The sequence below is a fragment of the Myxocyprinus asiaticus genome, chromosome 29, assembly GCF_019703515.2.
Source record: "Myxocyprinus asiaticus isolate MX2 ecotype Aquarium Trade chromosome 29, UBuf_Myxa_2, whole genome shotgun sequence".
Classification (NCBI taxonomy): domain Eukaryota; kingdom Metazoa; phylum Chordata; class Actinopteri; order Cypriniformes; family Catostomidae; genus Myxocyprinus; species Myxocyprinus asiaticus.
In genome coordinates, this window is record NC_059372.1 from 13243194 (window position 1) to 13262768 (window position 19575).

At 36.6% G+C, this 19575-nt stretch overlaps 1 protein-coding gene across 3 annotated transcripts in view; it reads right to left on the reverse strand.

The window, feature by feature from the left end:
• The window catches only part of LOC127419918 (MICOS complex subunit mic25a-like), a 90887-nt gene extending 74212 nt beyond the window's left edge, over window positions 1–16675 (reverse strand). For 2 of the 3 annotated variants that reach the window (XR_007893747.1, XM_051661738.1), the window contains exons 1-4: window positions 16444–16675; window positions 13072–13156; window positions 12731–12827; window positions 12237–12381 (exon numbers count right to left, since the gene is read on the reverse strand). Coding sequence is in view for 2 of the 3 variants with exons in the window: in XM_051661738.1 (XP_051517698.1) it covers window positions 12237–12381; window positions 12731–12827; window positions 13072–13156; window positions 16444–16527 (411 nt within the window). In the remaining variant the exon portion in view is untranslated. The remainder of the gene's footprint in view (window positions 1–12236; window positions 12382–12730; window positions 12828–13071; window positions 13157–16443) is intronic. The other variant, XM_051661739.1, reaches the window with a different exon arrangement.
• Between the last annotated feature and the right edge of the window lie 2900 nt (window positions 16676–19575).

The window sequence follows — 19575 nt, forward strand, 5'->3', positions numbered from 1 at the left end:
GTCATACACATGCAAAAGAAATAAAAGTCAAAGAGTGAAGAACTGAAGATGTCTAAAATCACATATAGGGCAAATATAGTATACAGTAGATTCTTATCGCAGAGTTCTTGATTACACCTCAAGTTCCAGCATGAGGTTTGTTCTTTGTTGGGCTGAAACAAAAACCATGTTCCAGTTAAAAGTAACATAGTTAAAATGTTTCACTCACTCATAACATGTTTTAACACATAATTAAAACTGCTCTTTTCAATTCATTACAACCTCTGGTAATGATAATCCACAATTAAATGTTCTTCCTGTATGAAAAGTCCAGATAACAGTACCACCAGACGGCTCTTGATTAACCTGTGTCATATGAAAAATGCATTCAAGTTCATTTAATTTAATTTAGAGCTTTGGAGGCTATGTGACTGAAACTTAAAATTTGTAACAGTTTTGCATTCACAAATTCCTCTCTTGCACAAATGCACACACACAGACGCGGTGCATCTGTTGTATCCTGCAGTGTGTGTTTATACTTCGTTGTCTCCTCTAGGTTAGATGTGCTGCTTTGCCATCTGATATCCAGACACAGCTTCCCTCCTGCTTTCTTTGTCTATTTACTCATCTGCGTTTATTTAACATGTAGCTCCCGGCTACACAATGAATTAGCACTTAATATTCAAACTGACTATTCAGAGTGAACTATGCAGCGGTTGTCTGGGAAGGAAAGGAAGGGCCACTTGCTTTTCTAGTGCAGTTACCATGAATAATTTCTAAGCTCTTATCGGAGCATGATCCGACCACCGTGCCTGCGAGAGTCGAAAGGCCTGAGCAGCGATTTCATTTGAGCCGAGTCTTGAACGCAATATTGATGACATGAGGGAAAAGAGATTAGAGCAGCTAGACAAATCTAGAGGAACTATTTCACAGAGGGTCGGATTTGTTCGGCAAAAGAGAGACAGTGATCAGCCTGCCCGGAATGGTCACATGCTCACAAGGTACAGTATAAAAATTTAATTTGCTCATCTTCCTTTATTGATTGGCTGGTAAAGTGTACAGCCAGTGCTCACAATCCTGACCACTTTCAGGGTCACCCGCTCCTAAATGATACCTTTCCCCATTATCTAGAGCAATCATTGTTGCAGTTCTCTTAAAATGCTTAGGGTAATCTTTTAAAAAAAAAAAAAAAAAAAAGCTGTTAGTCGCATGTGGTACAGACATGTCCAAGGGGAACCTGCCTGTGTTGTATCCCAATTCCATTCCATCCTCTTTCTAATTTTGTGGTCAATAAAAGAAACTCTAAAAATGCTCAAGACATGGCTTAACACACCATGAAATTCAAATTACAATTTTGTGGCTTTTAGTCAATGTGCATTTTCTTTGAGGCCATATACTATAAATGCTAGTGCAAGGATTTTCAAACTGAGGTGCCACAGAAAATTTCAGACAAAAAAAAAAAAAAATTGTTGACATTTTACAGAATTTGATGACATTAGAAAGTCGAATTAGACGATTTATAAAGACTGGTCAGAAATCATGAAATGCAAGGAATAATTCACCCAATGGGGTCCAACACATTCAAGCTCCAAAAAGGACATAAAGGCAGTATAAAGGTAATCCATTCAACTCGAGTGGTTTAATCCATTTCAAGCACGAGGAAGTGTAATTCAGCTTCAAATCATGAACGCTCCAAGGGGACAGCAGATGACAAGACTTCTAGTGAAAAAAATCATTACATTTTGGTCTGTTTCTCAACCAAAACTGATTAATTCACTTCAGAATTGAGGATTCAACCACTCAAGTTGTACAGTATGTAGCGATACATAAAATGAAAATTCTTGGCAGAAACCAAAACCAAAAATTCTGGACACAATGGGCCAAAAATTGAAACCAAAAACATTTTGACTTTGTTTGGAATAATTGAACAAATTCTAAATATTATTAGGGATGCACCAAAACCACTTTCTATAACTACACATTTCATTATAAAATAGAGTAGACAGAGAATTACATTTAAAAAAAAAAAAAAAAAAAAAAAAAGTGTAGCCTATTAAGAAAACCTTTAGTAACTACTCTACTGTATAATGTAGCATCAAAATTATAGGGATAGTTCACCCAAAAATGAAAATTCTCTCATCATTTACTCACCCTCATGCCATTCCAGATGTGTATGACTTTCTTTCTTCTGCTGAACACAAAGATTTTTAGAAAAATATCTCAGCTCTGTAGGTCCATAAAATTTTGAAGCTCCAAAAACACATAAAAGGCAGCATAAAAGTAATTCATAAGACTCCAGTGGTTTAATCCATATCTTCAGAAGCGATATGATAGGTGTGGGTGAGAAACAGATCAACATTTTTTACTATGAATTGTCCTCCCTGCCCAGTAGGTGGCGATATGCACAAAATGTGAATCGCCAAAAACAAAAGAATGTGAAAATGAAAATTGATAGAAAAAAAAATATATTGATGCGTTTCTCAACCACCTATCATATCTCTTCAGACGACATGGATTAAACCACTGGAGTCTTATGGATTATTCTATGCTGCCTTTGTGCTTTTGGAGCTTCAAAGTTCTGGCCACCATTCACTTGCATTGTATGGATCTACAAAGCTGAAATATTCTTCTAAAAATCTTCGTTTGTGTTCAGCAAAAGAAAGAAAATCATACACATCTGGGATGGCATGAGGGTCAGTAAATGAGAATTTTCATTTTTGGGTGAACTATCCCTTTAAATGGTAATTCCAGTGAAAATCTTTGGTGGACATGAAGCCAGTTCTTTTTGCTATTTTTCTTATATATATATATATATATATATATTAGTATGTGGACCTAGAATGTGGAATGGATTCTTTAGTGGATCTCTTTTGTGTTCACTTTAGTTGTGATAGGATATCACATTACTCAGTCAATTTAAAATAACTGCCATTTGTAATATATTATTACTGTTAATAATATTAATCTAGTTATATTATAAAATCAAAAAATAAATTTCACTTTAAAACCAGCTTTTATTTTGGCGGAACACTTTAGGAACAGCACATCATCATGAGCCCTGCCCCTGCTGTGTATATGTGTGTGTTAACAACATAGCAGCGCTCAATCACTGAAGCACGCCGTGCATGCAGACTATATATTTACTCATTGAATGCATTCTTTGCGATTCACAAAACTATTGTATGGCTTCAAGAGACGTGTATAATGCACGAGTCATATGGACTACTATAATGATGCTTCTTTAATGTCATATTATAGCTTGACAGTATCAACCATGATACACAATAACAAACAATACAGGAGCACTGGAAATCCCTCTTTATTAAAAGCACTAATAAACAAGAGAGTGATTACTTCACTTCTAGGGATGTGGACTTTAATCTGTAACATATACAATGCTTTTTCTACATGTAAGTGTTTCTGTTACTGGACTTTAGAGTAACAGTTTCTGTTCAAATTTTCAACATTTTCAGCCTCTTTTTCCCTTTCGTCCGAAAACCGAACATCTAGGTACATCCCTAGTTGTATGAATTATCTTTAAGCTGCCTTTATGTCCTTTTTGGAACTTCAAAGTGTTGGACCCCATTGACTTGGACAAAAATGCCTCATATCTCTATCGAAATATCTTTGTTTGTGTGCCACAGTAGAAAATCATACAAGTTTAAGACAGCATAAAAGTGAGTAAAGGATGAGAATAAATGATAATTTTTTGGTGAACCATTCAGTTAATAATGATTATTTATAATATTGACAGCCATAGTTTTAACAGTAATTAAAAAATAAATACAAAAAAATTCTGAATAAACTTTAATATTATGAAAAAGGTTTTATTTACAGTCTTTATCTTCTGAAAAAGCAGGACCAGAAATATTGATGACTCATCTTGCACTACATATGTGTTTGTCCAATCAAATGCTCTCTAGAATGAGAATGTCCTTCCCCTAATAGAGCATAACAGTCTAGTTCTGCAAGTAAAAAAAAATCCCATAAATTTCTTCCACAGACTAAATTGATTTTCAACGATAACTTATAAACCTTTGTTCATTGATGGTATATGCTTCCCTTGAAACATCAGTCAGCCTTATTTCGGCTTCATTGTTTAAAACTGCGTTTAATAGTGGAATTCCTGGTGAACAACTTCAATACCTGTGGTACAGCAGCGAAATATCCACCAAACAGAGAACTGTGGCCAGCGAAATAGCCTGGAAAGACCGCCCACTTTCATGATGCATTAGTCGGTCTTCCTTCACACTCAAACTACTTCTTTGTTAGTCTATATCGCAATAAACGTAAAATATGTTTTTATACTTCTAATCAACAATCTAAAAATCAATAGTTTTATATATTTCCATTGGTTTTTATCCTATTACATCATCCGCAATACTAGTTCGTGCCCTCGTGAAAGATGGTAAGTACACGGTGTACCTCATCTGATTTTCAAATACTTTTTTGCTTCAAAACAAAGTTTGTAATGTTGTGATTCACCTCAGAGCTAGTTGGTTTGGTTCATGGTTTAGAACTCTTTTATGAATAACTTTATGAAAAGTCAAATGGGAAAAACACTTCCGGAACCGACACTGTTCATAAAGTTGGCAGGCACTGTTGCGCTCTATAATGCACCTGCAACCAACAAGCAAGCAGCAAAATCATAGTTCATGGATCTGATTTATCTAAAGGATATTGGCTATTTAAAGACAAAGGGCACAAGACCTTTGATATGTCATGCCCAAACTTTGTCTCAATAGAAAAATATATGTCAACACAGCAAATAAAACACTCCTCAAATGATTTCATGTTTAAAAAATAAAATGCTCACATGGGAAACACAGGTTTGAATCCTGCCAGCATTCCACCTTTCCCTCCCCAAATCATTTTGTCACCTATCAAATTTTGCAGTCAATAACAGTAATAAATAAATTCCATGCACTTTCTTTGTCATTATGGCCTTTTTGAAGCCAAATGAAAAAGACAAGGAAATAATTCTGACACAAAGATGCTTAGCTGTGATGCACTAAAAAAAAAAGCTCCTCCGATAGAGTGATAAGTAAACAATTACAAACACAGAGAAAACACAAGACCTAATCCTGCACCTAATTCCCTCTTATCCCAGTCCCCTGCTCGAACAGTGACGATAAAACGGAAAGAGCGGTGTAGAGAGTATGGGATAACATCTATCCACTCAACCTGCCCGCCGCGGTCCCCGCTGGCAATTACCTGAGCTCTGGCCTGAGCTCACAGCAGTCTGCTACCTCACCAGCTCTTCTCTCTCTCCCTCTACACCGGATTACTCAGACTGAGCTCTTCTGATAAACTGCATGGCAAGGAGAGATGAAGAGCAAGTAAATAAACGAATGAATGGTTGAGAAGGTGGGGGTCTATGCTTACTGTGATCATGTTTAGGTGGAGAAATGTTGATGCATGTAATAGAGCTCAACAGTCTGGTTCCAGAAGTAAAAATTCCATTCATTTTCTTCATAGGCGAATAGATTTTTAAGGATAACTTACAAACCTTCTGTGATCTCCGAGGTTGTTAATCAAAAGGTATATGCTTCTACTGAATCCACCAGTCCACGTTAGATCCACCAATCAGAGAATCGCTGCAAACAAAGTGTGCCAAACAAGCCCCGCCGCGATCGATCTCATGCAATCGATTCAGTCTCTACACACTCAAACTACTTATATATATATATATATATATATATATATATATATATATATATATTTGTAAATATCTGAATATTTTGCATTAAAATCAAAATATATTGTTTCTATACTTAATCATCAACTTAAAATCAATTGTTTTTAATACCATTATGTCATTTGCTATGCTTCATGGGAATGTAGTTCATTCTAAAGGCAAAAGCTCCCCCCAAAAATAAAACTCTTGCTACAGAGTGATAAAAAGCATGCATTTACACCAGCAGACCGAATGAAAGAACATCTGACAGCTGGAAGTCTGTCTTGCCATTCCATTTACACTTATGTACCATAAGCTACATCACACGTTTCCTCACTGAGAGAAAGAACTTGAACAAAAAAAAAAAAAAAAGACTACGGCTATTACAATCAAGCTGAATTTAAATATTGTAATAATGAACCACACTGACACATTTCACAATACGAATTAGCACTGGAAGTTCTTGGAGACCTGATGGGCATTGTACTGAGATTTGCTAGAAAGAGCTATTCCGCCATCTAGTGTCTAACTGCAACAAGATATACACTGCTATTCTACAAGCATTTTATTGTCTTCCAGGAAAAGAAACCAAAACACACAAGTAATATGAAAATACTGAAAGAAAGTATGACTGTGATAAATTTTGGGGAGTACAAAAATAGACTGAATCTGAATGAGTCCCTTAACGACAGTCCTGATAATAATAAACCATACTCACAGGAAGCCATATGCTGCCTTCACTCCATTCACATGCAGATGTTAAGCTCTATATAATGATTTCACGTCATCGGCAGGTACACTCAAAAATCAGATATGGAAAAAAAATAAAATCATTCATCTGACACAAAATCAGATACGAGAGGCTGGTGAAAGATCAAAGCCCTTCTCATGGAGAGATGGGCCAGGCACAGGAGCACTCAGAATATTTTAGCATCTCTCATGCATAAGTAACATCTGAGCTCGAGGAGCGGGCGGGCAGCTCGGCGACGAACGCGAAGCACTGTTAATGAGATGAGCTTTTTAATGGAACTGTGGAAAGAGAGTGCCAAATGCAAATGCAACTTATCACCTCTCCCCGCCAACAGGCCAGAGAATGGCATTAATGCATTTAAAAGCAAAAAAATAACCGACAACCCCCCTCTCTCCCTCTCTTCCTCTCTCAGTTATTTTTTTTATTAATCTTGTGAAGGCTTGTCATGCACAGTGAGAGCTCATGGAGGGCATCCGCACAGGCCTTGACAGATGGAGGGATGCAGGAAGGCAGGAGATGAACAGAGAGTGAATGGTGCATTTAACAGGAAGACAGTTACTGTAGCCAAAGTGAGAGAGCAGGCGTGACACGTTGCTGCATTTTAATATATTCGTACAGTGCTCTTTCTGTTAGACAGTGTCTTAAGACAACAGCAATTATGTGAACAAGCTAATAATGAATGGAAAAACTGCAACAAAACCACTAAAAACGGGAGCCTAAAGAGTACAACTCTTGTCTTGGATCTATAAGTGTTTTTCCCATTTATTTATTACTCTATAGGTATTTCAGAAAATTCTTCTTAAGAGTAATAAGCCGTGAACCAAACCAAGCAGTTCTAAGGTGAATCACAACATTACAACCTTTGATTTGAAGCAAAAGAGTATTTGAAAAATGGACAAAAAGACAAAAGTGCAAGATGGTACTTAACGTCTCTAATGAGGGAATGTACTACAATCCCAAGAAGCATTGTGAATGATGTAATCGGATTTTAAAAAATATATATATATAAAACTATTGATTTAAAAAAGGTGTTAATTATACTTACAGAATCAATATTAAAATTTAAAGTTTATTGCAAAATATTCACATATACTCACTGAGCACTTCATAGGAACACCTATACCCCTAATTCTTCATCCGATTATCTAATCAGCCAATCGTGTGGCAGCAGTGCATGCATAAAATCATGCAGATATGGGTCAGGAGCTTCAGTTAATGTTCACATCAACCATCAGAATGGGGAAAAAAATGTGATCTCAGTGATTTTGACCGTGGCATGATTGTTGGTGCCAGATGGGCTGGTTTGAGTATTTCTGTAACTGCTGATCTTCTGGGATTTTCACATAAAACAGTCTCTAGAGTTCACTCAGAATGGTGCCAAAAACAAAAAACATCCAGTCAGCGGCAGTTCTGAGGATGGAAATGCCTTGTTAATGAGACAGGTCAACAGAAAATGGCCAGACTGGTTCGAGCTGACAGAAAGGCTACGGTAACTCAGATAACCACTCTGTATAATTGTATTGAGCAGAATAGCATCTCAGAATGCACAACATGTCGAACCTTGAGGCGGATGGGCTACAACAGCAGAAGAAGGCCACGTTGGGCACTTTATTAGGACCATAGTGTTCCTAATAAAGTGTTCAGTGAGTGTATATGCGTCATTCGCAGTGTGCCATGGGAGTGTGTGGTCACTGCAGAGCTCTTTTGCATACACTCAAATTTGTAAACTAAATGGGCTCAAAAAAAAAAAGCAGAAATGATACATGCAGTCCCATCCACAATAAACCCGAAAAAGTCTTGGCAAATGTCAGGTGATTCATCATATACTTGCAATAAAACTGAGCAAACAGGAACTATAGTATGCCAAAAACCATTCCGACACAATTCAACTCTACTTCGAAATAAAAAGACTGAGTAAAGCTGGTGGCAATTTCACATCAACATGATTAATTTGCAAGAAACCAACAGCAAAAGACCAATTCCACCTCATATGAGCTGATATCTGACCACGATTCATGTTTAACAAGAATAGAAAAACAAGAGAAGAAAATGCTTCCAATATCTTTTGTTGTTGATGTCAAAGGCTGTGCATTCAATCAAACTCAACGTTATTTTGGCAAAACTGTATCTGTCAATTGTTAATATGGCAAATACTAATACAATATTGGTGCAGTGTATATTTGTTGCAGTGTTAAGGGCCATTAAAGCACGTTACAGACCTTATTCACAGTAGTGCCATCTTTGATTTTTGACGGGAATATCTTAGAAAGATATTTTTTCAACGTTTCGTCAGCGGAACTATCCAACCACACTTTAAACAACTGTACAACCCATTGACTGAATGTCTATCCCTCACAGCCTTGTCGTCAAAAATCAAAGATGGTCTATTACATCCATTTGCACTGTTTTTTAATTGTTTAAGCAAACATGCGCTAGACAGAAGTCTTTGACCATTGTGCCACATCTCATCGTTTTTTGAGCATCTCATGCAACACCGACACATTTTTAAGATGCCCTGTAAAGAGTCAGAAGAACTTCAACTTTTACAAACGTGTCGAGACATCCATTTTCTGTTCCATTCATTGCGAAGATTCTAGCTTTTACAAAACTTTTAGGCTGAAAAAAAAAAAAAAAAACACACTTGTTATACAGTGTTGTCAATGCATATACTGTACATTTTTCATTTCAGCCTATTTAATGTTAATCATTTTGCATATTGTTAATCCTATTCAGTTCATGGTAGATGAGAATCACAGGTGTAATAGAGAACACATCTTTACAGAAATCCACATAAATCGAACAACCCAAAGGGTTCAGCTGACATCTAGGCATGTTCACACATCTGCTAATAAGACACTAAGGTTGGAAAAGGAAACTGTTCAGGGATTGAGCCATAATTACCTTTACAACCTGCCTCCACACACTCAACACTCAACACTCAACACTCAACACTCAACACTCAACACTCAACACTCAACACTCAACACTCAACACTCTTCAAATCTTGAGCCCAAGGGAAGCTTTTCTATTAAGTGTCCAGAACATGTCAGAGCTCAGATAAGACACACCAACAACATGTCCCTTATGGTCCTCAGGCATGGACTGTCATGTACAACATCACACTCACGCAATCGTCCAATCCACTGTCTAAGGACATGGTTTAACTCTTATCAGGGCCCAAAGAATGAAGGGACACAATCCCTAAAGGGCTTGAATAAGTGGGTGAGGGGAAGTGGGGAATGGAGAGGCAATTTCAACCATGTCAAGAGAGCCGCTGTGCGTTATTTGAATGGGGACTTGACCAGGCCAAGTGTTCCATAGCCTGCGGGACATTCTTAAGAAAAACTTTCAAACTGGGAAATTAACGAAGATAAGAATACAAGTTATTAATTTTACCCTTTTTTACAGTGCATTTATGTACTGGACTTGTTTGGCTGTTTGAACAAAGATAAATCTTAGAGCTGTCAGAATTAACTAATTTAAAAAGTTTAACGCCTTAATTTTTCTTAATCGAGATTAAAGCATTTACCGTTAATAAAGCATAAACCAGCATAAACACTGGTTGGAAGGGCGGAACATTTGCGATGTGTCCGGCCACAGTCATTACACTGACATACACTTCACAACACACACACACACACACACACAACAGCGCTTCCGTGTCAGTGATAAAATGGAGTAAGGACCTCTTAACGCTATTTGATGTACAAAACAAGCCCAGAAGGGACTTGTAACAAATATCAAGTATTTTTCAGCCTAAGTAAGGCACATTTTAATTACCACAGAAGCACAAGTCTTAACTATCACCAAAATGCAGAATGAGACGGTTTTGTCTCCCAGCGCTTTTCATGGGGAGTTCAAAGCAGCGCTTGACACTGGAGTTGATGCCTTGACGCGAATCATGAACGTGGCTTCACAGTTGGCTAGGTGCACAAGATGGCGCCGGTGAGCTTTCGCCACGCAAGTGTGTGTATATTTGCATCCGGTCGTATGATCGCTCATTGAAACTGAGTGAGATCACACAGTGATCACGGTGTAAGCGGGGCTTTATTGTCGTTTTGAGAAGAGACTTCCAAAGGAGACTTGTTAAAGACTTGGTTGAGACCAGCTTGAGCGTGTTTTCAAGTAAAGAAAGAGAGAAGTGGTTTATCAGCGACAGGAGATTACATCCTCTTTACAGTGTTGTGTGTCTCAACCAGCAGCGAGGAGCTAGCTAACGGTATGAAGTAAATAGTGTTAGAATTGTGGATAACACTTTACAATAAGGTTCTATATGTCAACATGCAATAGCTAACAACTAACAATATTTTTACAGCATAAATTAATCTTGATTAATGTTCATTTCTATCTATACATTAACATGAGGCAATATACAGTATTATGAACAGTAATTAACAATGAACAATCGTATATTTAAATGAAACATTAACATTTTTACAGCATTAATCTAGGTTATACCAATTATACCAAATGCTTTCACCATGATTTATTAATTTAACCTTATTGTAAAGTGTTACCAAAAAGTAACTAAAGTTGCATATGTGTGTAATCAGAAGGTGTTAACAGAAACATGGTTGTTGTCATGCAGATGTCTTCTGACATTATTTACACTGCTGTTGTATATCCAACTTAAAATTGTATATCTTACCAAATCTGTATCCAAGCCTAGCATCATTTATTTATGTTCACAGAAACTTAGATAAGCTACTGCTGTTTATCATCATTTCTTACCTTCATAGTCATCGATGTAACTGCATACATACTGTAACATGTTGAAATGTTAAGAGAAATTTGTTGTGTTATGCATTTGACTGGCTTGAATTGAGAGCAGTTCCTTAATGTTACGTGCACAGTATGTGTGTGTAAAGGGGGAGACTGTGTGCAGAAGGGATTTACTGCTGTTTCAAGTGTGTTTCACCTAACAATTACAGAGTGTACGGCATGATTGTGGCCATGTATGAGATCGGCCTCCTGTATCTTCATTTCGACACTACAATACATTTTAAATCCCTTTTCTGTAAACACCTCATATAAAATGGCAATTTCAGCAGTCTCTAGACCGGTTCCTAGCGAAACTGGAAGTGGCTATGCACACACTCTCTAAACCAGAAATCAAATATGGCGTCTTGTGCAACTAGCCCATTGCTGTAACAAAGCGGATAGCCACAGTCTACCAGCAGATTAATATGGAGCAGAATAAGAGTTTAAGAGATTTCATGCGCATTGCAATGAAAACGTAACTTATGGGGAGATTAGTTCTTTCCATTAGTCAAACTCCCACTTAGACTTTGGGAAACGTTTAATGTTCCTTGAATTGGTGCTATTTTAGTGTATTTTTATCTTTATACTGTGGAAGGCTTTGTTCGAAAAATGTAAATAAAGCATTATATTGTTACATATTGTTTTGTTTTGTTTCCTAAAATGGAAATAAATGCATTTTGATAGTAAAAGTATATATAGTGTCAAATTTCAGCACTTTCAAAACCTTTAACTTTTAAAAAACCATTTAAAAAAAAAATACATTTACAAAATATTTTAAAATGTTATCGAGTCGACTGACAGCACTAATAAATATGTTTGATATGTGTTGTCGAATGTTAAAATTAAACTAGTTACGCTAGCAAAGAAAACATCCATTAAATTTCTAAAAGAAATGTAATGATTTAACTAATCCGGTTCCGTAAAGGTTCCGTTAATGATACATTAGTACTTAAGGAAAAAATATTCAGAAATAAGATAAGCAATTCTTGTTGGATTTACTGAACTCAACAGTCTGTAGCATCGCTATACTTGTGTACTGAAGTCTTGTGCTGTGCTAAAGTGTCTCACCAGCTGTTTGGCTTTCTCAGACTCCAGCTTTGTCTGCACTTTCTCTCTCAGCACCGTTCGAGTGATATCCTGCCGCACTGCCTCTCTCTCTTTCTGAGCGATGCGAGCCAGCTCCTCTTGTATAATGGCCTGCTGCTGCTCATACCTGTACAAACACACACTCTTATTTACCTGGCTGTTGCCAAGCCATTATTCACCAACTGCAGTTCAAAATCTGACCACTAAGTGGCAGTGGTTTATCCTTGTTCTAATGTTTGCTTTGACTGCATGACTCATTCTTGAATGGCATCCAGGAAAAAAAAAATGATCCCTCTTCTAACTTACGGTCTCTTCCTTTGTGGGACCTACAGTATTTTGTGCTTGAGTCATATTGTTGCTATTCAGTTGGACAGTTTTTCCAATCCAAAATCCTGACTCAAAACATAACAGTGGCTGGTTGGAAACAATTAGTTGCTTTTTTTTTTTTAAAAAGTAGGCCTATAAGGCCACATTACCTTTTCCTCAATTCCTCTTTAGTGTCAGGAAAAGTTGTCCTGGTCTGAGATTTTGGAGCTGGAGTGTCAGATGTGCTGGATGTTTGAGTCTGCTGTCCTGCAAATTCATTGAAAATTTAATGATTATCACAAACCTGCATTAATCATAATAAATATCCCACTGTATTTATACACTTAACATCTGCTGTTTACTTAAATTCTTTAGCCCTGTAATTAAAAAAAATTATCAAATGGCAGAATAATCATGATTATCATTCAGCCCTACCTCATAGGGATAATATAGTTCTCTACTACCCTAATCACTGACATAACATAATTTGATGCAAATATTTATGTCATACCTTGGTTTTCTTTATCATTGACAGGTTGTTTCGGTTCAGGAGTTTGACCAGCATTTCTCATGCGCTGTAGAACATCTTCAGATAGCTGAGGACAAAGAAAATGTGAGGTTACACAGAAGTCCTTAAAGCTGCTTCAAGCAATTTTTCTTTGGAATACATTTATAAAAAAATTAAAAAAAAAAAAAAAAAAATACAAAAGGAAAATTTGAAGTTACAGTAAGGCACTTACAGTGGAAGTGAATGGGGCCAGTTCATAAACATTAAAATACACACGGTTTCAAATGTATAGCCGCAAGGTGTAAACAACAGTGTGATAAAATCAAAAGGATTTACCAGCATTAAGGAGTTTACCAGATTACATGGTTTACCATCATGACAACAAAGCTGTAAAATTAGTTATAACTAGGGATGCACTGATGTGAAAATTTTTGACCGATACCGATTTTAACAATCTCGTCATCAGGGTAGGGTTGCACCAGCTGTGCGTAAGGTCTCACTTAAGTTGGGACACAAAGTTCACACTAAGGGCTTAGTAACTACTAGTTAGTTTGCAACTAAGTCAGTACTTAATTTGGTTGCATCACCTGTTCTTAAGGCAAGACTTAACTAGTAGGTCGTAAGCTCTCCGTAAAGTAATGCGTAGTCGCATAATATGATGTTTACCTTCACTGATCCAATAAACAGCCTTCAAATTTGTACACAGAAGTGTTAAAGCCGTGAATTTCAGTTTGATCTTGTTACGGTTGATGTTCAAACCATGTTTGCTCACTTAACTGTCAGCTGTAATAAATTATATCCCCATTGAAATACGATAAGTAATAAAAGTAGATTTGATAAATAGTATATTTGCCCTGTGTAAATAACAATATATAGGAACTGTATCTAAAATAAATAAGGAGAGATAAATAAATACTAATACAACAGGCTGGAAAAATAGACATATATATATATATATTTTGAATGTGTTGAAAATCGACACCGGGCGACGCACTTTGAAAACTGCACCGATAGATCGGTTTCATGCTGAAGAGCCGCTTAAGTTTTTTTCTCTCTCTCGTAAATGTAAACGAGTGTAAATGTCAACATCATACTGTATGTCGACAGGACTGAAATATCAGTCTGCTTTTTTATTCCATCCGTTACTCCTGGTTGGAGGCTTCCGTAAATATTTAGTTTATATGTAGGGTTACGTTCGAAGTTTAATGGTGCAACGAAAATATTTAGTAGTGTGTAAATTGTGACTTAGTGCCCATTTATGCCACAGCTAGGCTAAGTTGTAACTTACGTATAGTAACTGGGGCCGGTTGCACCAGCTTTCTTACTTATGGCACTTTTCCACTGCACGTTACGGTTCGACTCGACTCTGCTCGCTTTACTTTTCCGAGCTTGCTTTTCCACTGCAGTTTAGTGCCGCCTCAACGTGGGTGGGATTATAGGCTGATCGTCATGCTGCGCCGCCTCTTCGCATCGCCCCATCCAGCTCTCGTTGGATCCTCTCCTCGGCTACTAACGAGAGGAACGTCTGCACCTCGTTTACTGACCACTGCGTGGTTTTGCGCACAGCCATTTCTTTTTACAATTTGAAAGTCGCGTGAACAGATGATACTGCTATCGCTGTAGCTAACTTTAAAACTAGCGGGTTGATGCCCCGTGTCGCAAATCCAGTGAGGCTGGTAGTGACGATTCTCTCCGACCAGTCAGTGACCTGCAGGGTTTTGACGTCACATTTAGTATCGGCTCGGCTCGCTTGGAACCTCGACTGAGGTGGTACTAAAAAAAAGTACCAGGTACTATCCACAGTGCAAAACCCCCAAAAAGCGAGCAGAGTCGAGTCAAGCCGTACCGTGCAGTGGAAAAGCCCCATTAGTAGAGCTTAATGTTCAAAGAGGTACAAAAGCATTTTTACTGTTCTAACAATAAATAATTTGCACTGAACATGGATTGGATCTGTTGAATATATGACCGGCCAAAGTTTTAAAGAAAACCACAGTGAAAGATAATGATGATTGCTATGACAAAAAAAAAAAAAAAAAAAAAAAAAGTTTATTTTGCACTTCTAAAACATTTTTTTGCACTTCTGTTTTTGCAGTTTAAAATGCAGCCTTTTAAGGTTTAATAAATCGCACAAGGCCATTTTGTAATTTCAATCTTAATTCAATCAATCATGCAGCATTAATGGATATCATACCGATGTCTCAGAAGTCAAAGTCTGCTGGTTTCCAAGCATTTTGAATGGTTTTCCTCATCATGTAGCCTATGGGTAAGTGCTGCTTTCGCAACTGTCACGTCCGTTTATGGATGTTTTTCCACATGAACATGAGAACGAGAAAGAATAAAAATGAAATATTTGATGTTCTTAAAGAGTGCCAACCCTTGTACATAATGTGGCTATTATTATTTCTGGATTTTGCATTTGAATTTGAGTTTTTACAAAGTGTGTTACTAGTATTTATAAATAAACATCAGTTTTTCCTATCAGCATTTTCATGCTTATAACTGATATGCCGATGGTTTTGTCGTTAATTGGCCGATAAATATCGGCAGCCAATACATCGGTGCATCCCTAGATTTAATTTTACACAGTTAAGGTTAGTATGCAATTTCATCACACTTGGATCATGTTAACAAATATAATGTTTACATCTCGTGGCTATACTTTTGAAACAATGTGTATTTTAATGTTTATGATCTGGCCCCATTGACTTCCACTGCAGCTACGATTTTCTTTTATTGCACTTAACTTGTTTAACTTCCATGAACCCGGATTATTCATTTAAAGAGTATTATGAAGTTAAGGGTACAGTCAGGCTATTTTACCAAGATTAAGATTAAGTTTCAGATGGTCTCAGTCTCAATTACACTTCTGCAGTAGCCACTGAATTTGTTGCATCATTATTATTATTATGAATAATATTAAATTATACTGATAACTAATTGTGTGACTTAAATCAAACTAAAAGAGTCATGTATCAGCCTAACACCTCCGCCAAAGCAGTAAAGTATTTTTAAACCCCGACGACTTGACTGTCATAAACTACAACGCACCTGTCAATCATGTGCGGACTGCAGGCGCAAAAACTCAAGTGTTTGAATGAACATGAGAAGACTGTGAGCTTAAATATAAACTAATAATCAATGAGAGTATAATAAACGACACCAAATGCAGCGAGTGCAGTCACATCAAAAAGCAAACTGTGCCCTTTTTGTCCAGCCTCACCTTGCCCAGGTCATTTAAGGACAGTCGGCTAACTTTATGTTAGATGTGAGCGATAAAATCCCGCATTTACAAATGTAATCGTACATACCCAGTATGATTTCTCCCACATAATTTCTCTGTGTAGTAAATACATGATGACACAGAACCAGCATTACCTTCACTCCACGCAGAATCCTCACTCTGTCATCCTCATCTAGGCCGAAAGAAACTCTCCTGCTCGTGCTCTCTCCGGATCCCATAGCTTTTTTATTACCGCCTCTTTAATTGGTCTCTAATGAAAGAGAAACTGTTTGAAATTATCACCAATTATCCCCTGCATTCGGCGATATGTTTGACAGATTTACATCTTACCGTGGAGAACCGACAGCCCGTGAAGGACCAGTGTCCTGTAATATGATTGGCGAATGGAACTAATATGAGCCAATAGAATTTTAGGATATATTAGCGAGTGGATCAAAGGCTTCTGGGAATTGAAGTTCTTAAGGCGTCGTTTGACTTTCCTTACATAGTAATAATATATTTAAAATATTCATGTTTTTTTTTTTTTTTTTAATGCTTCGCTGTACTTTTTGTGAACCTGTGGTTAAAACTGCATTTGCAGCATAAATATTGATATTGTAATTGTATGAGTAGTATGGTAGTATGCTGTTTTGATAGCGACTGTTGCCTTTTTAGGGAACTTTTCAGATAGATTTGGGGACTTTGGTTAGTTCCGTGCAGTTCACGGTTGTGAATGTATTTATTTAAACCTTTCAGAGAGAGTTTGTTTATTTTTATGACCTTCACGATATGTCATTTAATAAGAAATTTCGCTAAAATGTATATATGTGTGTGTGTGTGTGTGTGTGTGTACAGTACTGTGCAAAATTTTAGGCACTTGTGAAAAATGTTGCATAGTGAGGATGTCTTCAAAAATAAAGACATAAATAGTTTTCATTTATCACTTAATGTCATACAAAGTCCAGTAAAAAAAAAAAAAAAAAACTTAAATAAATATTCAGTGTGACCACCTTTGCCTTTAAAACAGCACCAATTCTAGGTACACCTGGAGGTTTTCTTGGTTGCTGGCAGATCGGATGTTCCAAGCTTCTTGGAGAATTCACCACAGTTCTTCTATTTAGGCTGTCTCGATTGCTTCTGTCTCTTTATGTAATCCCAGACTGACACGATGTTCAGTGGGGGCTTTGTGGGGCAATGCCATCTGTTGTTCTAATCTTTTTTTATTTGCAAAAGTAATGTTTAGGAGTCTAAAATGTATTTTTGACACACTAAAGTTGAAGATATAAATAACCATCTTAAGACAAATGTTTTGGTGAAACATCTTACATGCCTAAATCTTTTGCACAATACTGTATGTATGTATATATATATATATGTGTGTGTGTTTGTGTGTGTGTGTGTGTGTTGTCTTATTGTGTATTTCCATATATACTTATATTTTCTATTGACTTTTTATTTTTATTTTATTTATTTTTTATTATTTTTTATCATTATCTCTGTCTTGTTGTTGTATTTTTTGTGCACTGGAAGCTTCTGTCACCAAGACACATTCCTTGTATAATTTAGGGCACATTCAGTGTCCATTGATGATAATTATATATTTTCTAACAATTTCCTTCAGAAATATCCCATTTTAAGCATGTTATTATATCACACAAATATTTTGTTACATCCCATGTTTAATTTTGCTTGAAATAGCCATGATGTTTCTTAATTGACAGTTTTTGCATTGTCCGTTTTTGAAGCGAGTGGGTCTGAAGTTCAAAAATAATGAATAAAGAAATCACATTAATATCTGCAAAAATTTGTTAGAGCACATATGACAGAATAGACAAAAGAATCCTTAATTATGTGTGTTACTTGAAGTGTAGCATTTAATCAGTGTCTGTAATGGCATGCAGTATGTCCGTAACATAGTTGACAAACTCACTATGGAAAACATCCTTTCCCTGATAATAGCCAATCAAAAAGGTGTTTAATGCTTAAGCTTTGTAGCATTATAACTAATATGTTACATTGAATAAATATATTAACTTATAACCAATAGCTGTTTTATTGTGAAAGCACTTTGTTTTTGTACTTTTTTGTTGACATGAAATGTACCCCCAATTATAGAATGAGCCTTTAGTACCCAGACCTGATGTTTTGTTATTACCTCTAATTAAAATTTAGATAGTGTCCATTTAAAGGGATGTGTATTTACCAGATCCCTTCATCTGTGGTAATGAATTAAACACAAAATAATAAGTGTTTTCTTAACTGCTGTAATTTGAAGTTAGCACGTGACCTGTAATGAAGGACAAAGACCTTGTCTGAGAGGTTTAAATGCTTTGTAACACTGGTACAAGCAATATGACACAGGCCTTGCATACCTATACTATACATGTTACTTTAAATATTTTCAATAAAATTTAAAATACTAAAAAGTTTAAAGTAACCAAATAATCTTAATGTACTGTCCAGTCAATATTAAAATATCTATGCTAATACTTTGTCAAATCAAGGAATGCTGATTTTACAGCTAAATGTGCAATTAAATTTAACCCAATACTGTAACATTCTAAATACTAAATCCAAACTACATGAATATTAATAATGTAAAATCTTAATAAAAATACTGTAAAACCATAAAGCCTATAGATTTTGCCTCATTTGGTCATCCACTACCCATTCATTGGCTTCAAACATTTTTATTTACCATTACTGGGCATCTTTTAGTGGCTATTGATGCCATTTGTAGATAGTTGATTTGAAATTGACATTAATTATATACACTCACTAAGCGCTTCATTGGGAACACTATGGTCCTAATAAAGTGCCCGATGTGGTCTTCTGCTTTTGTAGCCCATCTGCCTCAAGGTTCGACGTGTTGTGCATTCTGAGATGCTATTCTGCTCACTACAATTGGTGGTTGTCTGAGTTACCGTAGATTTTCTGTCTGCTCAAACTAGTCTGGCCATTCTCCATTGACCTCTCTAAGCAACAAGGCGTTTCTGTCCGCAGAAATGCCGCTCACTGGATGTTTTTGGCACCATTCCGAGTAAGCTCTAGAGACTGTTGTGTGTGAAAATCCCAGGAGATCAGCAGTTACAGAAATATTCAAACCAGCCCGTCTGGCACCAACAATCATGCCACGGTCAAAATCACTGATATCACATTTTTCCCCATTCTGATGGTTGATGTGAACAGTAACTGAAGCTCCTGACGCATATCTGGATGACATTATGCATTTTACTTTTTTTTTTTTTGCGCTTCACACAATTGGCTGATTAGATAATTGCATGAAT